Here is a 23,927-nt window from a genome sequence, read left to right as displayed (position 1 = left end):
AAAATACACATAAATTAAGAAACTGTCTCACTTCTATACTTCACAGATGGATGCTCCATACAAAGCTCAATATTATATTCAAAACTCTAGAACGTTATTCTATCAAATGAAACGGTGACTAACAGTCCCTTCCCTCAAAGGGTTAACCCTTCGAACTCGAAAGTTCGTTTCAAAGAATGTCGCCTGTAACCCATCCGAAAACGTTGAACATCTCCAGCGGAAGACTTCCGAGTGGCAAGGGTTAATACATCTGAATGTTTCGACCTCGCCGACCATGACCCGCGCACGCGAGATATCGCCGCGATTGCGCAACCGGAGGAAACGAAGCCTCGTTTGTCAATATCAGGGAACGGGCTCATTCGAGTGCCTAATGATCAGCGGCGGCGAGAGCGTACCGGTAACGAGGCGGCCCTGAAAAGAACGGCCTCTATTTACGCGGAGCCGTAACGCCGCTTCCGGTCCTCCGGTTCCGTAGCAATCGCGCGCCGCACAATGCCCGTCAAATTTCAATTACCGGACGAACGGCCGGTTATACAAATAACGATTCTTCCCAATTTTCGTCGGGTTACGTGCGGCTCACGATGTAATTTAACGCGCGCCTGCACACGCACGTTGCAGCCCGTGTAATCCGTTTACGAGGTCATTTGCCATTGATCGATTCCGGGCCGGCCCGGCTACGGCCGGCGCGCTGCGCCGCGCCCGCCGCGCTCGCCGCGCTCGCCGCGTCGCGTATCGATGTCCGATACCGTTTTAACCAGTTGCTTGCACTTTAATCAGAGCCCCGTTATCGTAATCCCGTTGCGTAATGAATTACGTTTGCGGCCCGCAGGAAATCGAGGAGGAGGAGGACAGCGGCTGCGAAAGCGAAGGTCAGATCCTGACGCCACCGTCGAGCCCCGGCTCAGGTCAAGGTCATTCCAACTCCAGTCACTCGTCGAGCGGGAGTTCGATGCTCGATGTCCACAACCTCAACCTTCACGGGACGGGTGGCAGGAGCGCCATCGTCAGGGTTACCACCAGCAACGCGCAGGGTGTCGCAAGGTGAGCATTGGCTTGTTCGTTTTCCAGTTGAGCTATTTATGGATCGATGCCTGAGAACTTTTCGGTGAACTTCGCCCATAACCGTCGCCTTGTCTGAATACGTGTTACAGGGAACTATAATATTCTATCTTATTGCAACCTCTACCTGTTTTAACAATTTTTTCTATATTCATTTGTAGTACAATTGTACCATTTAAAGGTAACATTTCAATGACTCCCAAATATTCTTGAATAAATAAATAGAGCGTCATATTAAGCTGTCGAATGAACTAACGTCGACGTGAACCTCAAAGTGAGATACCAAGAGCACGTCGGACCGCAAGGGGTTAAGAATTCTTTCCATAAGGAACTAAGTTAAAGATTCGATTAGATACTAGAGAATGAAGAGACCTATCCGTCGATCTCCCAACGTTTTAATCATCGTAAAGTAGCTATCATACGCGAGTTTGATTGAAAAGAATCCGGCGGGTACCCGATGCAACAAATAAATCAATTCCGCTGGCACCGGTTTTTCCGCGAATTAATTTGAATCCGGCCGTTCGAATTACACGCTATTTCATGGTTAAATTGCGGACAAATTGGACGTCGCGCGCATATCACGGTCTATACCAACAGTTAATTACGGGACACCGGACAAGGGCAGTGATGATGCGGCTCCGGGCTTTTTTGCAGACTGATCTCCGTCGCGGCGAATGGGTACCCCGCGGTCGCGGGCACGCAACACGCACACGCAGGGGCCGCCGCAGCTGCGAGCACCGTGGCCAACAGGCACCACGCGAGGAGCCACGAGCACAGTCCGCCCGACACGAAGCGCAGGATACACAAATGCCAATTTCCGGGATGCAAGAAGGTCTACACCAAGAGCTCGCATCTGAAGGCCCACCAGAGGACGCACACGGGTGAGTCACTCGATCCTCGTTCTCTGAAAGGTTCGGCTAACCGATTCACGCTCACGCCGGACTCGGAACGAAACAACGAGAGCGTTCCCGTTCCACGCGAAACCGGTGTAATCCCCTTTTTTTCCCCCGTTAATTCGTGTATACACATTGTCCTCCGAATAATCGCGCTAGAATTAATGAGCGAATTACCAGGGTTCGCGCGGTCGCATTCATCAGAGAGGAATTTATATAAAGAGTAATTGAACCCCGCAGTAACGGGATAAAGGCGGAATAAAAATCGCGCAAACAGCCGCCGAAGCACCGCGATCTGATTGCGAGCGGGTACCTCCGCGCGCGCTTTAAACGCGTAAACGGCCGCAATTCACTAATGAGTTGCCGCTCCATGCGTGAACGGCACGACGATTCAATAAAAGGGGAATCTTCCTGCTGGAAATAATTATTTTTACAATGGGATTACGAGGCCCCCGTTACCGTGCGAAGAATAACAAAGGCTCGAAGAGATTTTATAACGAGTATTATCCGGACGGAGCTCCGCGACACGGCGATATTTTCACGATTCTCGTGAAACTTCAGACTTACACGATATCCACTTCCATTTTAATCATTCGCTCGTTGTCGCGTTGTATTCTTCATCTCCGAGGTTGAAATCGATCGAACAAACCGTACCCGTGTACAACGGAAATATTCGATGCACGTTGACAATATGAGAACACACGGATCCCACGGTTCTCGATCGCGAGGAGACGCGAAGCGAAAAGTCGTCCCAGCCGAGCCATGAATCACGCGGACCGCAAAATGGCGGGCGTTCCGTCGGCCCTTCGTGCTCGGGCGCGATCAACATTTATCACTCTTTCCGCAATTAAGGTAACGCACGCGCGAATTATCAATACCGTGGATCGCCATTAATAAACGACGCGTCTGTCGCCGCGCGACGCGTCGCCGGCAGATAATTCCGCGCGGGCTTTCTTCGCGATTTAGTTAACCGTTAGTCACGCGATTATCCCGTGGCGTCTGTCGCCTCGCCCGGCTACAGCCGGGATATATCCCGCGAGCGGGGAGCACCGGGACAAATTCCTCGGTGCCGCCGTACCTCGTCTCCGCCGGTTATCGCGGCAAACAACAATGCATAATTAATTACGGGGCTGAATTAAGGGAGCCTGTTCGGCTTGCACGGCGGACTGGATCAGCGCGGCGAGCGCCGCGGGATGAATGCGAAGCCCACGTGCGCGATGCCGGAAGATGCATGTTTAATGCCGGCGAAACACTCGGCCCGGCCGCTTTCTTCCATCGATCGCCGGATAATCGGCCCTCGCTGTCTCGTTAGCTACCACCGAGTCCCGCTGATAGGATCTCATAATTCATTCAGCGCGAGAACGTCCGAGAGAGTTTCTTTTCTGCTCGAACAGTCCGAGGAATCTTGAACACTCGCAAAGAGAGGACTAGATATGGAAATCTGCGTTTCAATGTAGTATTCACATATCTAGGAATGAATAATCCTCGTTTTTTCGACAATGCGCCTCTGTTTCTGGATGAAATGAGTTTGAAGATTTTGTGTTACTGTAATTAGGCGATGGATAACATTGGAATAATAGAACGGAACTAATTTAGAGAGTATAGGAGGAGAAAAATTCTAAGCATGGAGATTAAGCGACCTTGTTTCACTAGACTTCTAATCATATTAGCGACAGAAAGTTCAAACTCAGTTTTTTCAAAAGACCATAGCTGGAAAAGTCATGAGCGTTTTTCATTTCTAGATATGTACTATAATATGCACAGGGTTTCATTCGAGCACATTTTTATATTTGACTTCTTTGTTAGCTGTACGATTGTTGTTTCTAGATGGATCGTTTTTGTTAATGAAGCGCGGGCGCTCGTGCATTTCCAGGAAATTTGAAATAGTTTGCAACGCAGTACGAAATAATATGTAATATTTGACAGGCAACGGTTTTTGTAAGGTTCGTTGGCAAGAACCACTTTCTATTTAGCATTCTCTTACCGGTGATTATCTCATTGCTCGTTTGATCGTGCAGCAGGTATTCTATCTTTGGTATTATAAAAATACCAGATACGAAAAACAGCAGGCGAAGCAATTTCGTTGATTACTAGGATCTCTGCTTGACTTGCTCTCTGTTAACGCTCTAAGCATTCTTGGTTCTTTAGCAGTTATTTACATATCGGGGATCAAAAGTTCGCGAGGTGTACACGCTCTCCAATCAATTTGTTACGGGATCGATGGCACACGTGCCGGAAGAAGTAAATTAGATTCAACGTGAGATTTCTTTGCCAGGAGGAAATTGAAATCCCAAATTGGCTGCTGGAGTTGACTAGCCTCTATTTAGGCGATACACCATTACTCGGAAACTTCGGACCGTTAGATAATGCTTGCACGACCTGAATACATACAGCCTCGGCTAATCACTTTTTTTCTACGTCATTTTGAAGATTATAGAGATAGCCAATGAGGCTGAGGAACAATTTCCTGTTCGGTAGAAACGAAGTGCGCTCAGAGTGCATTCCGACTAGAAAATTTTTCGATGAACCTTATCTCCTGAAATTATTCGAAGTATCTTAACCCTTATGGTGCCGAACAACGATACACCATTTCTATAGACACGTGGTTTACCAAGTTCAATTAATGCCAAATGTATTTCAATGTTAATCAAATTTCAGTGACTTTCCCATAATGCCTTAGAAAACAGAGAAAACCGTATTCCTCGAGGTTCGAAGCGTTCATACAAATACACAGCTTCATAATTCTTTCTAAAAGCAACTTCCCACTTTCGATAATTGCGAAAGAAAGTCTCGATAAATCACTTCGACCTGGTAGTTTTAGTATCAAATTGACTTTCTGAAATTTCTTTATAGAAACTCCATGAGTGCATCTACCGAGACTTCAATTCGGTTTGCCTATCGCTAAATCAATTCCCCTAATGATTCCTCGAAGAAACATCCATCTCTTTAACAACTACAAAAAGACACCAGGAATGGGTCGTTCTCAGCCTCCCGGTTCAGTGTTAATATCCAAACCTCCCGAGATTCATATACACCCCATTTTCCCGATACGCGTTGCACCCATGATCTCAGTAACAAGCGTGCCCCGCTGCGTCCCGGTCAAAGGCGAAGCCAATTAAGACGCATCGTTTGGAAGCCAGTAAATAGTGAAAAAGCAACGTGCGCGCGCGATCTATCGCGACCGGCGGAAGAAAGCCAGCCGAGGAAATTGCATGCAAGAAACCGCGCGGCCTCCTCCGTCGTCACTTCCGTAAGCTGCGTCACTTTCAGCGAAGAACTGACCGAACACGTTATTACCGCGCGGTCAGCTCGCTCTCCTCCTTCTTCATCCTGCAGGTTTTCGCGGTTCGATGCCGCGCGGCTGCCGGAGAACTGTAATTAACGAGGGACTCTATCCTCCTCCGTTCGCAACCCCTGCCGCCGTACACCCCCTCCCTCCGCCGGTCCCCGCGGTTCTTCCTCGCTCTTTGTCCAGGGATTTCGTCGCGTCACGCTTCGAACCCTTTCACCGAAGTCTCGGTTTCGCTGTGTTGTATACTCTGCTTCGTTGATCCTCTCCGCCGCGTGGGGAATGTATGGCTTCGCCCTCTTTGTACGCTCGCGGAATAATGTTAGTCGTGTTGTCGGGAGTACACCGCGGGAAAGTTGCAAGAAAACTCGAAATTTCCGCGAACGCTACTTCCGTCGTGCGCTGCTTTCGGGATGCGTTCGGTCTGCCGCAGTCCTCGTTGTTTAGGTAACGAGGGGATCGAATGAAATCTTGGTAGGTCGTTTCTGGTCGTTATTTTATTACGTTGACATTTTGTTTTCTTGTAACTTCTAACGTCTGATACGTTATAGATAGTATTACATAGATCCGGTATATATTACCGATCGGAGAGTCAATTCTCGAGGAATCAAGGAATTTTTAATTGGATTCCTTAAAAAGCAAGCTTAGATATATCTCAGTTCCGTGCACGTTCTCGAGTCGGTTTTTTGCGTCTATCCTGCATTTCCTTCCCAATCTTCAATAATTCTCGTTCCCTCTTTGCGCGTCGGTTTTTACCTTCGCCCCTCCCACCCCCGTCCCCTCGTTACATCGGCCTCCATAATACTGCCACTGAAATTACACATCTGCGCGCTTTCCTGTGGGCACACCGCGCCGCGTCCCTGTACGGATGCAGATGAGCACACGCGGATAGGTAAATAAACACATATGAAGGCCCGCGCACGTGTAGCTATTCACGTGAGCAAATATATGTGGACACGTATACACGCTTAATCACCTGTACGTACAATATTACGGGGACGTGTCGACGTGCCGGCTGGCGGCACGTGTACCTGTCTACGTGGGCGACGCGCAACGGGATTCGACGTAATGATGAAGCGAATTCCAAGATAAATTTAGGAAAGACGCGAGTGCTCGGTTAGACGCGGCGCGTCGTTAAAGATTCACCTTGCTGGGTAGGTCGCGCGATCCGTTTAACAAGCATCGTCCGATCGAACGCTTTCTGCTCTTCGCATTTTCTCCAGAATCCTTAACACGTTGACTGCCAAATAGGCATTCACCAAAACCTCCACACAATCAAAATAATTTTCATACTAAAACAGAAACTAACCGGTCAAAATTCTTCGTAACGATTGACCTACTGTTCTTTCTATATTTAATGCATCTAAGAAAATTCAGATCGTTCGATACGTCACCGGGAGAATTCATTTTTAAGTTGATGGAGAAAATGCTGTCACCCGAATTTGGACGACATGGCAGTTAAAGTGTTACATCGTTCGTCCTTCAATAATCTACTCCAAAATTCCACAGTATACTTTCTCACTAAACATTTGATAACAGTTTAGATTCCGACTGACGCAATAAACACTCATTATAATTCCCGAAACACTAATTTCTGCGGTCTATATAAACATAGTCCCCTAGGAACGCTAGAACAAAGTGTAAGATAAACGGCCGCAAATCTAGCGTTAACGTGGCTTCTTTCTAAAAACATACTCAAAGCAACAAAGACACCATTTCCCGAGAGAGCGCGACAAAAGAATAATCTATCCATTAACATTCCGCCACCTCGTCTCCGAAGCGGCTCGTTCAACGAATTATGCGCCCGCAAAAACAAACTCGGGAGACCGTGTTTCTCCGCCGGGTCTCCAAAAATTACGTTTCCCCGGCAAAAAGAGTCGACGGGGAACGGACCGTCGAGGGGTAGAAAATAAGAACGAGAACGTGGCAGCGTAGGAACATAGAGAAGCGAAAAGAAAGATAGAGGGTTGGCGGCGGCGGCGGCGGGGATGGTAGGCAATAAGAGAGTGGCTGGCTGGGACGCCTCCATCCTGCAGCGTGGCAGGTACGTCGGGATTGCTTCTCGCGGATCGTTAAGCAGAACTGCTAACTACGGGATTATGCATACTGCGAGGCCCGTCCCGCAATTATGACTCTGTTATGAATTCGTCCTGACACAAGGATCCCCTCTGCGCCGGGAAGGCTCCGCCGCCAGACGACGTCTGTGTCACGTATCGCGGCTCGCCGAACGTTTATTTCGGCTGGAAAACGGGGCCGGGAGGACGCGCCACGTGTGCCAGTCCCGCAAACCTATTACTTTTCTCGTAATTGGTTCCGCCGTGTGACGGATCCCCGGGATTTCCCGGTTAATCGTTGTTCGTCCGCGGGCCGCGCCAGCGCCGCTCCGGTGTCGAGCCGTTGCCTACGCTTCCGCCAATCTCGTCCCGTGTAACCGGTTCGATATTACGTTGTCCGTTCGCCGGATGTTGAACTATTGAAAACGGATCCTTCTTCGTTAACAATCCCCCGCTGCGCGCTGCTCGGCCATCTAACTACGCGCCGCGGTATTCCGATGTTTTATTCCGTCGCGAGTTTAAACGCCGATGTAATTCCTCGCGAGATTGATTCGCGACTCTTCGACGGGGAGGTCCGAGTATTCATTTCCGCGGCGATGCGACGAACAAACCGATCTGCCTCGCAGAGTAACTAAGAAATCCGAGTTTCGGTGATCGATCGAAATTTTCTTGTTTCCACCGCGTCGTCTAACGAGTATCCTTTATTCTTCTCGGTAACGGAACAGTTCCTCTCTCTCTCTTTCTATCTCTCTCGCGCGACTCGAAAGAAAGAGCCAAGCAAATCCCGTAATCGATACCAACCTGTCGCGTCCCTGAAACGGTAAATCGGCTCGGTCAGAGTCGCCCCGGATCCAGACTCCGGAGGCTCGCCTCGCGGTCGTAGTCATCAGGAACGCTATTTAGAGTTAACATCTTATCGGCTCGTTAGAAGAGGATTAACGGGGTCAGACGGCGGTTTGACTGCTAAATCGTCTAATCGGATCACATCGATTCGCCGTTAAGACGCCGCGGGTTCTCTCGAGTCCTCTCTCTTCTCGGCGCCGTTACGTGGGAGGACGCTCGAAGGATACCGAAGAGGGAGCTGGGTCAGGGAGGAACGACCTCCGCCGCCGGTTCCGTCCGTCGGGTATCTGCATGCCGAAAGATCCTCGGAAGGAAACTTCGCCGATGGAATTCGTAACGAGCCGACGTCGTGTTGACTCGGCCACACGATCGCCGGGACTCCCCGGGATTCGACGATTCGCCTCGTTTCGTGTCCCGGGGCCCGCGAACGCTCCGCTCTTCCTTCGGAAACCCCGCCAGTAATTAGATTCGTCGACCGAGATCAAAGTATACCGGCATTTCCATCTCTGTAAGAAACTTCCGCGGAGTTTTCTTCCGTTCCTCCTCCACCTCCCCCGCCGTTTCCGCAAACCTTTTCGTCCTCGCAGGTCCTCCCCGTTCCGCGCCGCGGATCCGGTCGAGGGTGATCGGTAAATACGCACCGGTGCTCGGAACTTTGGGTACACGCGTTAACGAGAGAGAGGGATTTGTAAATTTTGCCCGGCTGGAACTACTGCGACGGGAACCTCGGCTGTTTAAGACGCGGGATTATTTCTTTTCGTTTGCGCTCGCGATGTTATTGCTTCGGCAAACGCGCTCTCGTTCTTGTGGAATCGGCAGACGCCTCGCGGTGCTCTTTGAATGCTGGGATTTGAGGATGTTGTTACTCGAACGATGTCTTCTATCTCTGTGAGAGATTTTCCACGATACAACTGTCACACCGGTTAGATGACCTAGTCCTGATGTCTTCTTTTTGGAATTATTACGAAGATAGATGTTTCTCTGAGAAATGATTATAGAAATTGATTTAGTAATAAGCTGAATTGTAAATCTGAAGTCTCGATAGATGTACTCTGGAAGATTCTATGGAGGAATCTCAAGTTTTAGGGTTAGTGCTGCTTTGGAAGCGACGTTGTGTACTTATTTTCTTAGCAAACGGTTTGAACCTGTCGAAAAGATTGCTATCTTTGTGAAAATCTCGAAGTTTGAAGTAGAAGCATGAGGGATCGATGGGCGGGACGAATTCCGTGTTGCTCGTTGCCACCGGCGCGCGACATCGCCGGCGGGAGAAGTGTTAAACATTTTCGAGACAACAGGATTTGTTCCTTGTTTATCCACTTTGGCCGTCAATACCGCGTTTCAGTGATTTCTCCGTTTTTGCCCGGGCGAAAGGCTTTCTATACGATTTCCTCGTGGGAATCAAGGAACTATCGATCCGCTGGTCCAACAGTCTCGCGGCGACTATACCGTGTATAGGGCGAGTTCTGAAAGGAGGGCGAAAGAAGGAAGGAAACGGGAGGAGGCGGGAAAACGGGTGGGGAGAGAAAAAGAGAGAGATTTCCAATTACAGGGACTCTCTGTTCCGGAATTCCATTCCAAACCCCATTGTTCTCGCGGGCCGAGCTGTGGACAGGACTTTGATCCTTCGGCGGAGTCCAATCGTTTCGCCGGAAACTTTCCGTAATCGTCCGGCCTTAGTCTTCGGTTGATGGAATGTCAATATATTTAGAAAATCAAACAGCGACAGCGTTGTTTCCCCGTGAATTCGTCCACTAACCGTTTATCTAATAGACCATCAGATTTTCGACGGTGTAAAGGAATTAACTGAAGAAGCGACGATTTCACGCGACAGAGTAAATTTGATTTAGTATCGGAAATAAAGGGAATAACTTACAAACGGAGTACTCGAAATTTTCGGACGCAGCGATGCACGATGCGTCCGATCGTGATATTTACAGGATACATTTTTCTTTTCACTTTTTCGCGTGGAGTCGTAAAAATGGAGGAAAGAGAAGAAGATCGGTGTTCGACGGTGCCGTCGAATATGTTAGCCCTCGAAATTACCGGGGCTCCCGGCGGCGTTCCTCACGGCGAGCGAGCTTTTAATAAAGTTCGATAATCTGCCGCGCGAACGAACAAATATCCCGCGCCGACGAGCACCAGTCAAGAATTTCCACGCTGAAGCTCTCGTCCCCGTTCGCATCGAATCGAATCATCGCAAAGATCGCTCTCGTGCCGGAGTGCTCGTTTTCATCCGGTTGAAAGCAATAATCCGCCGTCCCGGTCACCGGGCGTTGATTGCCAAGCTTTTAATTGCAACTTCGCGGAAAAGCTTAGCGATCGAGGACGCTCGGCTTTTCTTCCAGCGCGATGAAAGGGCCGTGAGACCGTTCAAAGCGATCGACGCGGACAGAACGCCGCTCTTGTTCGCGCGAACGCCCCGCGACTAGGTAAGTGCGCGCGGCTGTACGCGTTAAACGGAACTGGGTCGACCGGCGAGTAATAATTTTAAACGAGGCACGCCTCGGAGGCGAACGCATCGCTGATATCGCGATCGGGGAGTGAGGGAACAAGGTAGATCTTTGTTGTCTTTGCCGATCGCGCATTTTTCGCAACCTTCGGGCAATCTCAGATCGAAATTCATCAAGCATAGAATACCATTACAACAATAACATCAGTGATTCAGTGGCAATGATTATTTTATAACTTCAGAGATGGAAAGAAATAAATTAATTATCAAGAGATGAGGTCTTTATCGATCAAAACGCTCCGAGAAGGTGATGATCATCGATAGTTCACTCGACAGAGAATCTCTTTCTTCGCAACACATCTTTCTCCGTTCATTACTAATCTCAGTACAGAGAACGATAAAAAAATTCGCCGACAGATTGGTTCAAAGGGAGCCATGTCCCCGAGTCCATTACCGACGAGCGTAGTGCATCGCGGTAATACGATTCGTAAATAATGGCACGGAGGAACTGAACTCGGCCTGCAGGCTGCCTCCTCCCTCGGTGCATCGTCTCGGTCCTCCTGGTTACGGACCGAGTGCATCTGCGCGATTGAACGCGTCTACTCTTACGTTCCGACCACAAACTCGTAGCCTGCCGCCCGTGCGCTCGCCTCGATACGAAGCAATCAACCGTGACCAGAGCTGATCTCTGTTTCCGTCTTCCCCGCCCCGCCCTCCCCGCGTTTCCTGTCTCCCGCCGTTAAATCTTAAACGTTACGAGCTCTCGCTGCCACATTCCAGTTCCGCACAATAGCCGAGCGGATTTTCGCGGGGTCGACGGATAGCGATCGCGATAAACCTCCGCTTCCGATCAGTTATTCGGGATCGTTCGGGTGATATTGATTCGGAAGAATCTTCGGTCTCCTCGAATCGCGAGGTGAAACGAGGTGAAACGTGGATGATCTGGAGTTATTCGATTCTAACTCGCTAATTCGCTGTTGATCTCACTCGCGAACGATCCTTGTTATCCAAAGAACCTAGAGCTATTTGAAAATGAAGACGAAATAAATGAAGAAAACACGATCTCTATCCACTTTCGTAACTTCCCCGTCGCACTTTCGAACTATAAATACCAGATTTACAAGTTCGTTGCGCGCCGCTTGAAATTCCTGATAATCCCCGCTTCTAATTAATTCACTGCTCGATTATTCGGCTGCCGCGCGGGAATCTCGGCACACAGGCAGCCGGTAAATACTTAAAGTCGTTATCAAAGGCTCCTGTATTATTCTCGAAATAATCTAGCCGAGGCTTGTATCATTCAGGCGCAAGTTTGTTCGTCTTCGGATTAAAGCCGCCCGCGGCGGTGTTCGCGCGTACGGAAGATACGCGCGGATCCTCCTCGTGCGTGCGTGTCTGCCCGTCCGTGTACGTGTGTGTGTGTATTGATTCGCACCTCGGGCACTGTTCGGGACACGTGATCGCGGTGAAGTTCGCAGTCTGCCTCCCTCCGCGGCGAGTGTCGCTCCCCCACCGCAAACAATTGGAAACATCGTCAAAGTTCTCGGTACAGTTGACAGCGAGACCGCAGTTCACAACACGAGGAGCGCGCTATCTCCGGCCGTGGCCGATACCGCCGCGACGGAAACAACCAGCCGAGAACCGGCTGCGCCGCCAGACCGTGCGCGCTGCTAAGAAAACCGCGGGATTCGCTGATCGATCCACGATGATCGCGCGAACTTCCATTCCGATCGAACTTCGACCAGCAGCACGCGTTCGCTCGCTGGCAAACAATATTGCGTACCCTTTTCAGTCGCCGATTCAAGGTCCTCGAGATCGATACGACCTTTCGTGAGATCGTTGAACTCTTTAGACGATGGGCTTAACGATCGTGGTTTTAGTTTCGTTTTTCTTGGAGATCGGTGATAGTGGAATTTAGTATATTGGGTAGAGTTATTTCTACCCAAAGTAAATTTGTTAGTTGTGAATTATTCAGAATATTCATTTCAATCGACACGTTACGTCGTTGCATTTTTACGAAACGCCGAGGAAAATTGTTGCAGTAGAGTATTCTGAATGTGGTCAGACGCGAGGTTCGTAATGGAGATTGCACTTTTCTATTTGGAATTTGTGTCTCATAACAGAATTGTTCGTACTGTGTTTGAGTGTTTAATACAATTTGTACAACACCTGTCAATCTTTTCTACTAGAAAAAGTCACGGGTTTATCTTTTCAAATCAGCGCACACGTACAGACACGATACACCGAGAAACGATGAAGTTTTATGCGGGCAAGAACCGTTTTCGTTTCCGTGGCCCCCCGAATGCCTGACCTTCCCCGAGACAACCCCCGTTGTATTTTCGGTTTATGTTACTGCTTTGCATACAATCCCTTTCAATTTTTCATTTCTATAGCGCGGCGCGCCGTTCCGCGACGCGCGGAGCATACATTCCGTCGAGTGTTCGATCCAACAGAAAATTTGTCCCCCTAGAAACTATCTGGGAAGCGGCGTCGCGTCCCCCTCCCAGAATTCCCCTGCCTCGCCGCCATTAGGGGTTGGGGTTTGACAGCGTCGTTTCTCAAGCAGAACGGTGAAAAAAAAATATAAAATGCCGCCCCTATCTGGCCGAGGGTGGCGGCAGTCGTATCCCGGGGACCCTCGGCTCCACGGGAAACGTAAATTCGGCGCTGCCTCGAACGATCTATCACGCAGACTTACAAGATAGCCTTTCGCAATTTCGGATACGAGCCCGGGGGCCACGGCCCGCTGCGTTTTATTAATCCGTTCGCAGATCCGTGAAATATTTATTCGACTCGACTTCTGGTCCGGGCTTTAGTCCCGCAATTTCCTTTTTCGTTCAAATGAATCCACCCCTCTGATAACGGATTCAATGGAATTGCATTTATTTCAGAGGTAGAACGTATTTATATTTTCGACCGATAGAATACGCGAAAATTCGTCGTGTACCGAACGGACGCGGACACGTTCCCCCTCTCCCCTCGTCCCGCATCGGGGAATTCTCTCCGTTTTAATGAAATATCGAAACCCTCGACCTCCGTTTGTTCTTCGGCGTCTAACGAGTTCCTTCTCTGTACATTTATCCACCCCCGCGAACGGAGCGCACGAACGGAGACTCGTTTAATCGAAGGACCCCGTGTCCCGGTAATTTTCGCGATAGTTCCTCCAGCATTCATTTGAACGTCGAATAAAGAATTCTGGGGGACGAGCTTGACTATAGAAAATCTAGTAGCGCTTTGTAGGAGCTGCGATTCTTTCATAGAAAAAGGCCATTACCGCTTCACAGTCCGCGATATTTCCTCAAAGAAGCGCAGGGGAATTCCGGCTCTCCTTCGGCTACTGCCGCGGGAACCAACCGGACCCGCTCTTTTTTTCTGAATGGCGCCCGACCGCGCGCGCGCGTTCGAGCTTCGCTCGAAATTGAAATTCCGTGCTGTTCGGCGCCGATTGAATTTTTCCGCGTCTTTTTTCGAAGTTGAAATTACTTTTCAACGGGAAGCCCGACGGAAGGAACGGCAAAAAGCGCGCGGCGGCCGGGACACGTTCGGATTCCGCCATTATCGAGAGCCGCGATGGAAATGAAACTTTTCGATCCGTGACGCTTAAGAGTCTTCCCCGGCGCGGCCGATCGCTCCGCTCCGTTTTCGGCGAATTCCTACCGACCGCCATTGTGTTCCGATTTCGATGTTTCCGCGGCGGAACGTTGTTTCACTTTCGCCGAAACGCGACGTCGTCCCGCGAAAATCGCGTTTTCGACTCGCGACGTACGCGCGATTGGAATTACGCGGCGAGATACTCGATATTCCCTTCTTTGTCCGCGGCGATTCGTACGTCAGGGATCGTGAATCGGTATTAAACGAGATTCGCGGACGAAAATTAACACCTCTTTTAACGGCAATGTATTCGCCGCGCGGGCGACGCGTCGAAAATGAAATTTATTCACGCGCGACTTCTTTCCCGAGGAAATAGACTTCGGAATTACACCGCGCTCGAATGTGGGACGGCTCATGCATTTTTTTAATCGATTTCCTCGAAAATGAAAACTCGCCGGAGAAAATTGTGTTCTACGTTTCCCATTTATTTTTATGTATAGAATCGTCCCTTGGCGATTCTATCGGTCATTGTAACGCGGTGGCTACAGAAAAAAACATTCTATATGCTAATTAAACCGTGAAACTGTATTCGCACTCCAGCGCTTCTTTCATAATATTCCTTGCTATATATTGGAGATTATTCTTATCGTTTCAACGATCCGTATCGCGGAATATGATATTCTAATCATTAGACTGCGACTTTGTAGCTATCAGAAATTTGGAAAGTTATTTTTATGGTATTCAACGCTAAAACCACTGGACGGCTCAAATTGGCCCGCTTCAGAATGTTTAGTTTGCCAGTATTCAAGTTGTAAAGGCACGTCTGCGGCCGATTTTGAATGAAATTTGCGTATCTGCGCAGATACAAGACTAGGCAACGCTTCGAATCTCAAGAAACGCATTGTTCTAATTTTTCTAGCAAATTCAAGATTACTCGCTTCAATTACTAGGTAGTTTCAACATTAGCAAAGAACCAGTTCCCATAGTAGCTCTATCTTTCCACTTACATTCCTAAAAAGCCGCGCAGAGCAGTCCGTTATTCGTCGTATCTCGGATCTTGTATAAAAATCCGCAATCTTTCACGTCGTAAGAATCGCTTTATCGGTCCGGCGAATCTAAAGTGCTGATTATCGAGGACCGCCGTCGATCCACGACGCTCGTATTACGCGGCCAGATGTCTCCGCGCCGAAATTGCCGGCGACAGATACAAACCTTCCCCACGATTGCCGGGTGATCTCCGCGTGGGGGAAAAAAGCGCGGTTGGACGTTCGGAACGTCTCAATCGGTCAGCGAGGATATCCCGACGGATCTGTCGGGGTCGTAAAAGATTTTAGTCCTCGTCGGGTATCTTCGGAGACCGCGGCCGATCTTCTGGTTCGACGGCCGGGCGATCTGTCACGCGGATCTGCGGCACGCCCTTCGCTCGCGTTTCCCCGTGGAAAGCGTTTCTCGCGCGGGAACGTCCTCGAATGTAAAATACGTCGGCAGAGGCGAGTGGCAGGGCGCGCACGGAATCCACGGCCATAAATTCCGGTTGTCCTATCCCTCGGCGACATGACGGAAGGTGCCCTATACATCGTCGCCGGCGGCGGACTTAATAAAATGCAAAGACGACGAGCACACATAGCCGGGGCGGGCTGACATATCGACGCAATACCGACCCACTCAGACCTCCTCGAGGAACGTCAGATGGAAGGAAGGACGTGGAAAAATCGTTCCTTGCGTCGCTGCGGAACGAACGTCCTCGAGGACCTTCTACGTGGAAACCGGCAGCCACTTCCACCGTCTGCGACTGTCCCAGCGCCGCTCCTCCCGACGCCGCTCGCGCAAACTCTCGCCCGACGTCGACTAACAACCGACGGATCGCGGGCGAATCGGTTTTTCGATAAGCCCCGCTTCGTTCGAAAATTACGGAACGCTCCGCGGGAAGTTTCTTATTTCGACGGCTCGCGAGGAATTCGCTGCAGTTCGAAGTTTCGAGTTGTCCGGAGTTCGGAGGTGTTTATAATACCGTCAGAAAATTTCGCGGATAATCGATTAACCGTGTAATTATGAAATCTTCCGGCGGAAAGATCGATCGAGAAGTTCCAAGCGAAATTCCCGTCGCCGAGAAAAGTGAATTCCACGTGTCTGCGACGGCCGAGCGATAACCGCCTCCCACCGGAAAGCTCGAATTACCCGATTCCTCGAAGTGTACGGCGCACGTGTCGGTTTCCCACGCGATCAAAACGCAGAAGGAGATAAACAGCCGAGTCGATATTCAGGGAAAACAAAGGAGTCCCGCGGCGGAGGGGGCGGGGGCCGGGTTGGCTGTCGTTTAGCAACGTTCGTTACGATCTCGAGGGGCGGTCGTCGGGGACGGGCGGCGGAATGGAACGGTGGCGAGATCGGGGGTGAGGCGGAGCGGGTTAACACTTTAAGCCGTCCTGTTTAATATGGCTTTATTACGTAGGTGGTAACGAACCGCCGCGAGGCCATTATGCGGCGATAAAATGCGCAACGCACGATGCACCAACACACGTATCGGCGGCGGGCTCGTCCACCTGGCGTCGCGACACGCACACGCCCGGCCGGCCGCCGCCCCCGGTTCGCCCTCGACACGCACACGCGTCGAAGTTGACTGAGCCGCTCGTTTGACGCGTGCACACGCTCGCGACACACCGGCTGCGGTCGTTCGTTGTGTCACGCGGTCGCCATGGTTACTCGAAATTCAATTCGCTTTTTGCACGGGATCTGTGCACGCACAGAGGGTGCTGAACGGGGCCGGCTTCCAGCCCTCCATCTCCCGCGTCGCCTCTCTTTTTTTCGGTTAATTGCACGTGTAACGGTTCCGCGGAATTTTCTGTAATTCCGCCCGCGCTGCCGGAGTCCCGAGCGTTGTATTTCGGACCGGCTTTCCGGCGCGGATAGGCTGGAAACTGGGCTACCACTCTTTTCCCGGGGAATGTTGGTCGAGAGCGCGGAGCGTTACCTCGACGCTTGCTTTTTTCCTTTAACGCGATATCGAATAGATTTCTCCTGATTACCGCCGCCGCCGAGGAAACAATGGAACTTAATGCACTCGCAGAAGAAACATTAATTTATAAACGCATTACGAAGTCTCTCGAGAAGTACACTCCTCGCGAGGAATGGAACGTTTAGACCGTGCTTCACCGCCATTATCCTTGAAACATCGCGGATCCTGGAAACGCTCGCGTCATTCCGATACGAATTCCACCCTTACAATTACGTACCGCCGGTATAGTCACTCTCGAGCGCAAAGTCGCGCAGAAAGATAATTCCCGCTTCTTGCTCCGCCCCGTTCAGAAGACGACCCTGGAACTTGCTTTATAATTTCCAGCGCGGCCGTATTTCACGCGCGATCCGCTGGAAGAATAGTCCCGAGTCGTCCCGGAAAAAACGAGCCCGCGACCCGGTCACGTTGCGCCGCGTCGCGCGAAAATAGCGCGCATTCGGGGCGCGACGCCGGAATGGCAATGAGCGCGAGCGGGAACTCGATTCTTACACGCTCGTCCCGGATGCTATCGGTGCACTCAGCAACAATTTCTCCTGCCGTCATTCACGATCCTGTAATATGTTCGCCGCCCTTCGACCTCGGTTCGCTTCTTCCTCGGGGATGGTTTACCCTTATCTTTGAGAAATTCCTCCCGTTCGTTGCGCGCCGCGAACAATTCGCTTCCACGGAGAGGACGGTGTCGCTCCTGCCCATTTCTCCGTTGCCCGTGCGTTCAACGGGGAAGAAGAGGTGTCGTCGGGCGTACGTGTGCGCCGTATTTCCCGGAAAAGTCGCGGCTTCCGTCGGGTGTCTCCGTTCGAACCGCATCGCGGGTCGGAGGGGGCGGCTGAGGGATGGATGGCAGAAGGGATTGGATTTGGTTATGCGTCGCCACGTCCGGGCTGGATTTGTCCCCGTCAGCCAGCGCCGCCCGAAGACGGAGCCTGTTGAAAAAGACGAGCTTCCTCGGGAGAAGTTCGGGGGAGGAACGAGCCGGGTATAAATTTTTCTCACCCCCGTCGCCACCCACTTCCAGGGAATGTCAGCTCGCTTCCACCTCTACAGCTCGTAACCCCGGCTGTCTTCCCGCGGGGGACCAACGGCAGCCAGTTCCCGGAGCGAATTCGTTACGAGGAATTGATCGCGTCGGACGTTGAAGAGAAGGGTGGCAACCGAATCCTACGGATTGCTTTTATTCGAGGCTCCGCGGCGCGAGACGTTCTCTCGCGAGGGATCCTTGCAGGTTGTCGACTGTGGGGTTAACTATTTGCGATTGACACGATGTGTTTTGGCAATCTGTGTTGCACATTCTTGTAGGTTGCCAACGCGTTGGGGGTTGGAGTTTCGTTATGGTTACTGTCGGTGGCTGAAGGTTCTTTGAACGTTTGGTTTCGGTGTAAAATGTTGTTATTTAATTTAGTTCAATTTATTTTGATGGTTTCCATACTTGAAAATACACGTTGAAGATTCTGCGTAGCAAAGGGTTAATGATGTTTTTGGGGTTATGAACAGAAGGCTTCTGTTCTCATGTTCTTGGGAATTATGGGTGAATTCTATGGAACTTTTAGTCGCTAGGGTAGATTAACCGTAGTGAATCTTTTTGAAAATAGTTCTCGTATCTCAACCCGCGAGCGCACGCGACAATAAAAACGTCACTTTACGCGAATACTTACGAACGACTGGCAGCTCCTGCCTCTTTGTTCGTCTTCTTAATTCATCGGGTTTAAAGCCGGGCGATATACATGTCAAACGTTTTACGCCGCGGTTTTACGCTCACGTTTACATTCCCCCGAGATACCTCGGCTGTCGTTCGGTTTCCTTTTACTCTTCTTTTTATGGAAGGACGCCGCGGAATTAGAGTATATTCCCGAGAAAGTGGCTCTCCCTTATCGAGAAGATATTTTCAATTTTTATTTCATCGGAGCCGCCGTTGAAGCGTCAGCCAGGCTTCACCGGCAGTCCTCAAGATCCGCGAGTGTCTTCAGCAGCTTCAAGCGTCTACCGAAGTTTCAGCGAAACATCGGATCCAGACGAAAATGCTTCGCAGGATTCCGTAATACTTCTGGAACAATGTAATCCATTATTTACTCGAAACTATCGTTGTCCTTAAGAAACCCGGTCTCGCAGAGTAGATAGACACTCTTAACCCTTCAGCGATTTCAGCGACAAAGAGTCTTCCCCTATTTTAATATAACAAAATCACGCAACGAATCGATTTGTAGTACAGTAAAGCAGATAGTTCTGTAAATTAAAGATAAAGCTATCAACGTTTCGTCAGAAATCGATGAATATTCGTCCGCGGAGCGTGTACGATGAAGAACCGACAGACAAGCGTATCGACTGTCTTCCACCCCTGCTCCCAGCGGCGTGTGTTCTTCATCCCTGTTTTTTCGCGCGGTGTTCGCCAGCTCGCGAAGGCTCGACGTCGGAACGCCACAGGTGGCGAGCTGGCATTCTCTGTCCGCTTACCGCAGTCTCATCAACGTCAGCCACTTTCCGTATTACCGAATAGATTATTTACGAGTTAATAATGCGCCGCCCTTCCCGCGGCACGCCGGTTTGTCCGTGATACGCGGCGCACACGTGCCGCCAAAGTAAGTATCCGGGCCGCCTTTAAAACGGCCACGGTTTATCGTCGATCCCAAGGCCCGGCGAGTTTTATATGCACCCCTCGGTTTTAGTAATTTTAAGGGTAGACGCGCGTGTTCGGAACAATAAAACCCCTTGCCTCCGTGCGTCGCGGCCGCCTGCGCATTGTGTCGCGCGGAATATCGGCCGGTTACGACGGCGGCGTTCATAAACTTTATTAGACTGCCGACGGTGATAATGTTATGCACTGGCTCCGCTGCTTTTTATTATGCTAATTAACTATAGACGTCGCCGGGTTCCTATTTCCAGCATATTGCTTCTTCCGATAAGTTCCGTTCCTCGCGTGGCGGGACGGGTTATTACACGGCAGTTTCGTCGCATGGCCGGAAGACTGCGATCCCGGCGTTCAACGGGAAGCGTTTTATTACCGAGAAACGCGGGGATCCGCTGGAATCCCTGAAAAGAAGAATCAGTAACCGTTCGTTTCCTCCGCGAAACGTTCGAATAAGGATCGAGCTAAAGCAAAGGGTTCACCGAACCGAGCGAAACTTGTTATTGTACCGTGACTCTCGCCCCCCCGCGGGGACCGCGACGAGCGCGTATAATACCGGTAATCACATTTCGTTACGGCCGACTCGGCGTTCGGCCGGCATTACCCTGTCGATCAGCGTTAAGGAAGATTGAAACCGCCCCTTTGATTCTTCGCGGCTGATCCGCGCCCGTCGAATCGGCCGATCAATGCGCATTAACGTGTCCCTCTGTTTCCGTTCCAGGAGAGAAGCCGTACAAGTGCAGCTGGGAGGGTTGCGAGTGGCGATTCGCGCGTTCCGACGAGCTGACGCGCCACTATCGCAAGCACACCGGCGCGAAACCGTTCAAGTGCCGGCACTGCGACCGATGCTTCTCCCGCAGCGATCATCTGGCACTCCACATGAAGAGACACGTGTAATCGATCGTCTCCGCGAGCGGTCGTTCGCGCGTCGAGCGGTCCAGGGCCGAGGCGCGAGGCTCCTTCCTGCCCGAGGACACCCGAAGACATTGAGCAGCGGCCGTGGGCTTGCGATTGCGTTTCTTCCACGGATTTCCCGGCGGTCCGCCGTGCCGCGGGCTCGTCAGGGTAGTCGAGCTGCCCGACCAGCGGGTTCGCGCGCCGAACATCGATGATCCGCCGAGCCGGGACGCGCTCCACCGAAGAACGTTCACCGCTCGGTAAATCGTTCTGCACCCGAGATCGAAGCGTCACCTGGATCCTTCGCGATCGATCCGCTCGTCCCGAGTATCGGCGAGTCGCCGACCGAGTTCGTTCGATCTAGATAACGTCGCGATTGGAAGTCGCGGCCGAGCCCTCCACCCCATTCCGGCGGGGGCGACCCGCGTCGCAGCTCGAACGGAACCGCGCGGTACTTTTTTACGTTAATACACAGCGGCCAAGAGGACATCAGGCGTGTCAGTAGAGACTGTTCGTAGTCGAAACGCGGCCCCGCGCGGGAACAGCGCGCGGGAGTCCGTCCCGGAACCTTAATCACTGCCAATTCATTAAATTCTAAGATCAACGGTGTACCGCCGGCGACCTCGAGCTGCCGCGGACAGCGGCCGCCGCCGGGGAACGGGGCGGAGAGCCGGGCAACCGGCGAGTCGCGGAAACGAAACGTTCCCGGGACAAGCGCGCCGTCCGCCTCCCGCGAAACGGTCGAATCGACGGTCCGCCCGTGGAATCCCGGTTCACGAGGACAATAATGCTGTCTGTCGGTGCCAAACGTTACTTCCTGTCCCCTTCACTGCCTCCGCATCCCCTTCTCGTGCACGCGCGAGGATCTAGACGACATCCCCCGTTCCCTGTGCGCACTTCTCATTTTTCCCGGCGAGATCGAGGAACCGGGCGACGCTCCCCTGAGCTTCGATCCTTCGACGGGCCGCGATAATCGACATTGCATTCGCGGAGGGACGGAGCGAAACGGCGAGCTCCAAGGGTGAGTCGGCCGGTCGGTCGATCGGTCGGGACGGGGGACGGAGCGGAGGTCCGGCCGTAATTGAATACGTGATTTCGGCCAGTTTCCGCGAAAGCAAAGTTTACCGTGCCGCGCGCTAATCCCGAATTTACAGTGCGAATTATATCGCGGGCCTCCGCTTCTCGACCCCTCCTCCTCCTCCTCCTCCCTCCCGCAGCCCGCGCCACCCCGTTTCGTTCCCGTGATCCGCGCGAGGGCGACGAAGCGAAAGAAAGAACGAGTCTCGTCGATTCGACCGTTTCACCCTCGACGAAATCCGAAGCGATTTTTTAAGGAACAAAGACTGGCGGCGCTCCACCTTCCACGGGAAACCGATCGAACGACCGCCGGATCGTTCGCGCGCGGAACAATTGTACGCCCGACATCCTCCATCGTGATTCGGTACTCTTTCTTCCTTAAAAATTCGACCATCGAACGTAAAAGCAAAAAAGTAGCAGGTTTTTGAGCAGATACGCGTGCGCGTGATAAACGCGAGAGAGAGAGAGAGAGAGAGAGAGGAAGGAACGACGAGAAATATAATACGGACATCAGACTTTGTACTTTTGTACGATCGCTTTCTTAGACGACCGTTCGCGCGTTCGTTTCCCGGCGAGAACTGCGCGCCGCGCGAGTCGGCCGGTGGCGAGCGTAATTTAGCTTGCGCGAGGGGGCGAGGGACAAGATTCTCGTCGGAGGCTCAACAGAAATAAATGAAATATATATATATTTTTTAATATTCTCGTCTTACTCACCGAAACAATATATATATTATTAACATAAGGGACAAAATAAACGGGCAACATTCCGCACAAAGCTCTAGAACCGTTTCCACGCGTCAGACTCGCCCCCTCGGCGACGCCACCCCGCCTCGACGAGGCGCGGCCGCGACATTCGGCGGCCGGACGGCAGCGCGCGTCGCGTCCCGCGAACTTCCGGTCGGCGCGGATCGTCCCTTGTCCCGCGGATCATCGGTTCGATCGGATCGCGCCTCGGCCGAGGAATCCCGCGGACGTGTCGGGTCATCGAGAGCGAAGGGTCCGTGGATCGCTCGCGTGACGGGGAGAGGTGAACAAAAGCGTAGAGTAGTAATTCATTTAGTATATAAAACGCGAGACGAACGCGCGTCGCTGACGGAGCCGGCGCCCGCTCGGACGAGAGAAAGAGAGACTAAGGGGATAGAATTTATCTTTGCCCGGGCGTAGCGGCGCGGCGGAAGGGAAACGACGAAACAAACAAAGCAAGGAAACAAACAAAAACAGAGAGGAGTAAACACGAAAACGAAGAGGTAGAGGGAAGAAAGAAACTAAATTTTAAATGTTCAGTGGCCAAATAAATTAACTGATAACGCACGTAGAACGTAACGATACCGTACCTACATTGTAAGTAAGCCTGACTGACGTGTGTGGATGTGTGCGTGGGTCGCGCGCGTTAAATTCGACGATTGCCTGCACGTGTGTCGCGTCGGTTTCATTTTTTTTCTTTTCTTTTTTTTCTTTTCTTTGTCACCCGTCCCGGCGGGTCGCGTGTTGCGCGCGAGTGTTCTTCTTCCGTTTGCCCGTTCCTTTTTCCTGTTCCGTTCTCGTTTTTCGTTTCTCGTCGAGGCTTTCTTTTCGTCGATCGCGTGATCGACTCGAATCGGGATTCCGCGGCCGGGCGAGGGTAACGTCGAAACGGAGCCACCGGGGGAAAGGAGAGCCGCGCGAAGGGAGCGGAACACCCGAGTGTTTTGTATAATTGTGCAATTTTCTGTCGGTGTTTGATTATTTGTTACCATTGTCCGCGAGGACGATCACGGATAGAAGTGAATATATTACGTGCGTAGCATTTACAAGATCTAGGATGGAGAGAGAGAGAGAGAGAGAGAGAGAGAGAGTGAGAGGGTGAGAGCGTGAACGGAGAAACGCGATGCGAGTGTGTGATAGCGCGCGAATGCGTCGGATGTCTTTTTGATAGCCATATATTGCGAGGGTATCGTGCGGCGTCACGCGGCGGACGCCCCGACCACAACCTTTTTTTCTCTATATTTTCCGTTTTTTCTTTTCTTTGTCTATGGTTAGGCGAGGTGAAACGGCGACGCGAAAACGTTGCTCGTCGATCGACCGCCGGCCAGACCGCCGCCGACTAACTTCCCCCGTCTTCCCGGCGATCCGTGGAATTTCGAACGATCGTTACTCGCTGGA

The 23,927-nt window shown here is 51.4% G+C and overlaps 1 protein-coding gene across 3 annotated transcripts in view; it reads left to right on the top strand.

Annotated features, from left to right (window-relative positions):
• Positions 1-23,096, top strand: part of LOC116424976 (Krueppel-like factor 6) — a 373,050-nt gene extending 349,954 nt beyond the window's left edge. For all 3 annotated transcript variants that reach the window (XM_076369589.1, XM_031972080.2, XM_076369588.1), the window contains 3 exons: positions 830-1,041; positions 1,714-1,940; positions 20,533-23,096. In XM_076369589.1, coding sequence (XP_076225704.1) covers positions 830-1,041; positions 1,714-1,940; positions 20,533-20,708 — 615 coding nt within the window. In that variant the 3' untranslated portion in view covers positions 20,709-23,096. The remainder of the gene's footprint in view (positions 1-829; positions 1,042-1,713; positions 1,941-20,532) is intronic.
• Positions 23,097-23,927: the final 831 nt, after the last annotated feature.

The sequence above is a fragment of the Nomia melanderi genome, chromosome 7 (assembly GCF_051020985.1).
Source record: "Nomia melanderi isolate GNS246 chromosome 7, iyNomMela1, whole genome shotgun sequence".
Taxonomy (NCBI): domain Eukaryota; kingdom Metazoa; phylum Arthropoda; class Insecta; order Hymenoptera; family Halictidae; genus Nomia; species Nomia melanderi.
Note: the sequence above shows the minus strand (reverse complement) of the source record. Positions and strands in the feature narration are given on the sequence as shown.